The sequence below is a fragment of the Setaria italica genome, chromosome VII, assembly GCF_000263155.2.
Source record: "Setaria italica strain Yugu1 chromosome VII, Setaria_italica_v2.0, whole genome shotgun sequence".
Taxonomy (NCBI): Eukaryota; Viridiplantae; Streptophyta; class Magnoliopsida; order Poales; family Poaceae; genus Setaria; species Setaria italica.
The window spans coordinates 16,673,638-16,677,028 of NC_028456.1; the positions used below are offsets into that span (position 1 = coordinate 16,673,638).

The following is a 3,391-nucleotide window of genomic DNA, read 5'->3' on the forward strand; positions in this document are numbered from 1 at the left end:
ACTAGATATTCCACACATAAATGTCACCTCTAATTCTGACAATACACAACTAAAAAACACATTTCTCGGTTGCAGGCTCAACACTAGTGTATCGTATTTTTCTAGATTTATTCTGAAAATTAATGGCACTTTTTAATTGTATGCGACATATTCGTTGACATTGTAAAGCTGCACGTGCCACTGAAAGGTGGCTTTAGTCTCTGCTGTCCTAACAAATAGTCTCTGCTATCTTGATTTCATTTAATGCTTGTTTTTCAAACTTGGCTGCCATGCCCCAGCTTTTGTCTCCTTATGGTTCCACACAGAGTTGTCTCCCTTCCATCTATTAGATCGGCCCTATTCACTTCTATACTTTTCCGCATACCTGAAGGCTGAAGCAGGGCCTGGTAGTGACTGAAGTTCAGTCATGGATGAAGGCACCGCTGTTGAGAAGACCGGCGGCATGGGAGAGGTCCGAAAGCAGCTGTACCTTGCCGGGCCGCTCATCGTCGCATGGCTCCTGCAGAACTCCGTCCGGATTATATCTCTTATGTTCGTCGGTCACCTTGGCGAGCTCGCCCTTTCCAGCGCCTCCATGGCCACCTCCTTCGCAAGCGTTACTGGCTTCAGCTTGTTGGTAAATTGTTCACATGATAATGCGTCTCATACACTTGAGTACTTGACCTCCTGAACCATCATATGGAGATCCACAGCGAACTGAATCCTTTGTTCATGCATTTCAGTTGGGCATGGCGAGCAGCTTGGACACACTGTGTGGGCAAGCCTTTGGGGCAAAGCAGCACCATCTTCTCGGCATCTACAAGCAGAGAGCCATCCTTGTGCTAACCCTGGTGAGCATTGGGCTCGCCGTTGTCTGGTGGTACACTGGCAAGATCCTTCTCCTCTTTGGCCAGGACCCGGAGATTGCGGCCGGAGCCGGCAGCTACATCCGGTGGATGATTCCGGCGCTGTTCGTGTATGGGCCATTGCAGTGCCATTTCCGGTTCTTGCAGGCGCAGAACATAGTCCTCCCGGTGATGCTGAGCTCAGGCGTCACGGCAGTGAGCCATGTGCTGGTGTGCTGGCTGCTGGTGTACAAGATTGGCCTTGGCTACAAGGGTGCTGCCTTGGCCTGTGCCATCTCGTACCTGATTAACGTGTCAATCCTGTCAATTTACGTTAGGCTTGCACCAGCCTGTGAGAACACTAGGAGAGGGTTCTCAAAGGAGGCTTTTCACGGCATCCCCACGTTCTTGAGGCTTGCTGTTCCATCTGCACTGATGGTTTGGTGAGTTTCTGGATCCTAATTCAGTTGAAGATAATTTTTTTTGTATTTATCGTCTCTGATTTAATTGGATCCTACATGTACACTGCAGCTTGGAGTGGTGGTCATTTGAGATCCTGGTAATTCTTTCTGGACTTCTGCCAAACCCGAAGCTTGCGACATCTGTTTTGTCTATTTTGTGAGTTATCTTTCCACAGCACAATAACTCTGGTTTGCCTTTACTTGATTGTAACTCTTCAATTTCGTGCAGATTAAACACGAGCACTTTAGCGTTTATGATCCCGTTTGGGCTTAGTGCAGCCATAAGGTCAGGTTGAACAAACTGAGCTCATAAATTTTACCATGCAATGTTGATCAACTGATAGTTTTTCGTATAGCACTCGTGTTTCAAATGAGCTTGGTGCTGGGCGACCTCAAGCTGCCCGTCTGGCTACACGTGTGGTCATGGTGCTGGCAATCGCGATCGGCATATTAGTCGGACTAGCTATGGTTTTGGTGCGCAATTTATGGGGATATGCATACAGTAATGAGGCGGAAGTGGTGAAACACATCTCCAAAATGATGCCGATCCTGGCCGTGTCATTCTTGTTTGATTGCCTGCAGTGTGTTCTGTCAGGTATCTAACTGAAACAAACCAAAATTTGGTAGATACAGTGAACCTATATCCTGATGTTTTGCGCTGATCCGTGTTCTCATCTCTGCGGATATTATGAACTGCATTTGTTGCTTTTACAGCACATTACCTAGCTGATGTTTCTTGTTATTTTCTAAGGCATTGCTAGGGGTTGTGGGTGGCAAAAGATTGGTGCTTGTGTAAATCTTGGTGCATACTACATGATTGGAATTCCAGCCGCCTTCTGTTTGGCCTTTCTTGACCATCTAGGTGTAATGGTAATTTACTACCTGAACCACCCTTAGCATAAGTTCTAGTTCAACTTTTATTACTCTGTCGAGTTGAAGAAACCTCTATAACAATGGTTTGAATGTCTAGGGACTTTTGCTGGGAATGATCTGCGCACTCGTCGTTCAGATGCTATTGCTTCTCGCAATTACTTTGTGCAGCAACTGGGAGAAAGAAGTATGCAAACCAACCAAAACTTCTTGCGTGCGAAGTACTGTTTCCTTGTCTTCTCCATTTTGTTAATGCGGCAGCCTCTCTGTTTTGTTTCTTCTGTAGGCTTTGAAGACAAAGGACAGAATTTTCAGTTCTTCCCTACCAGACATGATGACATGATATGCTCAAGAGACGCAATTTTGTTGGACGAGATGGCCAAAAAGATAGCATTCCGAAGGACTAAATACAGAGGGCTTGCTACTGGTCTCAGAAAAAAAAAGAGAGTGTGCCCTTGGGTAAATGTGTGAACTCAGAGAGCCAAAATGTTCTCCCCATTTGTATTAACTCATCTTGATTTTTGGCTTGGAGTTTTGTGTGCGGAATTCAATTAGATTCAAATTTGAGTATATAAATTCCCACCTATTCCTGATCCTTGATCTACGCTAGTCCGATCACTAGATGCATCTCGAGTTCATTTGGATTAAAATGCTGGCCCTGCATTACCGCGCCAGCTTGATTGTATAAAGATTTGAAAGCAATCTTGTTGCTTGGATTGCCTGAGCCGCTCATGCTCAGAATGCAGCTAAGGATTCAATAACATGTGCTCCCATATGAATGCAAGTAGTTTAAACTTGAAATGGAGTAGTGGAGAATATATTCAACCATTTTGGAATTTTACTATTTTTAGAGTAGTGGAGAATATATTCAACCATTCTGGAATTAATTTACTACTTATAAAGTACCTCCTAATATGCTTAAGTGCTGCTTTTAACAGTCATAACAAGTGGAGTAAGCATCTTTGAAATTGCGCACATTAAATTCTGTTCAGAAATCATGATGAATACTGTATATACCATTAATTGAAGGCGTAGGCATGTACTAAGTTTGAACCCACAAGATACGATTTTGTACTTTTGGTGTACTCAAAACATGCCTAAGTGATCACATTGTCATTTGAAGTGTACATGACAATCATAACACATAGTCTAGTTTGAAGCTAGATAATAATACAAATTCTACTAAGACATCTGAAATGCCTGTGGATGTGTAGTATACATGTTCGTCTATATGCT

At 43.8% G+C, this 3,391-nt stretch overlaps 1 protein-coding gene across 1 annotated transcript; it reads left to right on the forward strand.

Moving 5' to 3' along the window:
* Positions 1-242: 242 nt before the first annotated feature.
* LOC101780210 (protein DETOXIFICATION 16) lies at positions 243-2,753 on the forward strand. Its single transcript, XM_004975290.3, has 8 exons — positions 243-616; positions 723-1,267; positions 1,356-1,442; positions 1,515-1,571; positions 1,642-1,880; positions 2,037-2,155; positions 2,256-2,342; positions 2,442-2,753. The coding sequence occupies exons 1-8, from the start codon at positions 407-409 to the stop codon at positions 2,496-2,498; spliced, it is 1,401 nt and encodes a 466-aa protein (XP_004975347.1). The 5' UTR covers positions 243-406; the 3' UTR covers positions 2,499-2,753.
* The last annotated feature ends 638 nt before the right edge of the window (positions 2,754-3,391 follow it).

Excerpts from the sequence above, each read along its gene's own strand:
- LOC101780210 (XM_004975290.3), top strand. The coding sequence starts at position 407 with ATGGATGAAGGCACCGCTGTTGAGAAGACCGGCGGCATGGGAGAGGTC. Across the intron at positions 617-722 it reads TTACTGGCTTCAGCTTGTTG|TTGGGCATGGCGAGCAGCTT; the intron begins GTAAATTGTTCA and ends CATGCATTTCAG. Across the intron at positions 2,343-2,441 it reads GCAGCAACTGGGAGAAAGAA|GCTTTGAAGACAAAGGACAG; the intron begins GTATGCAAACCA and ends TTTCTTCTGTAG.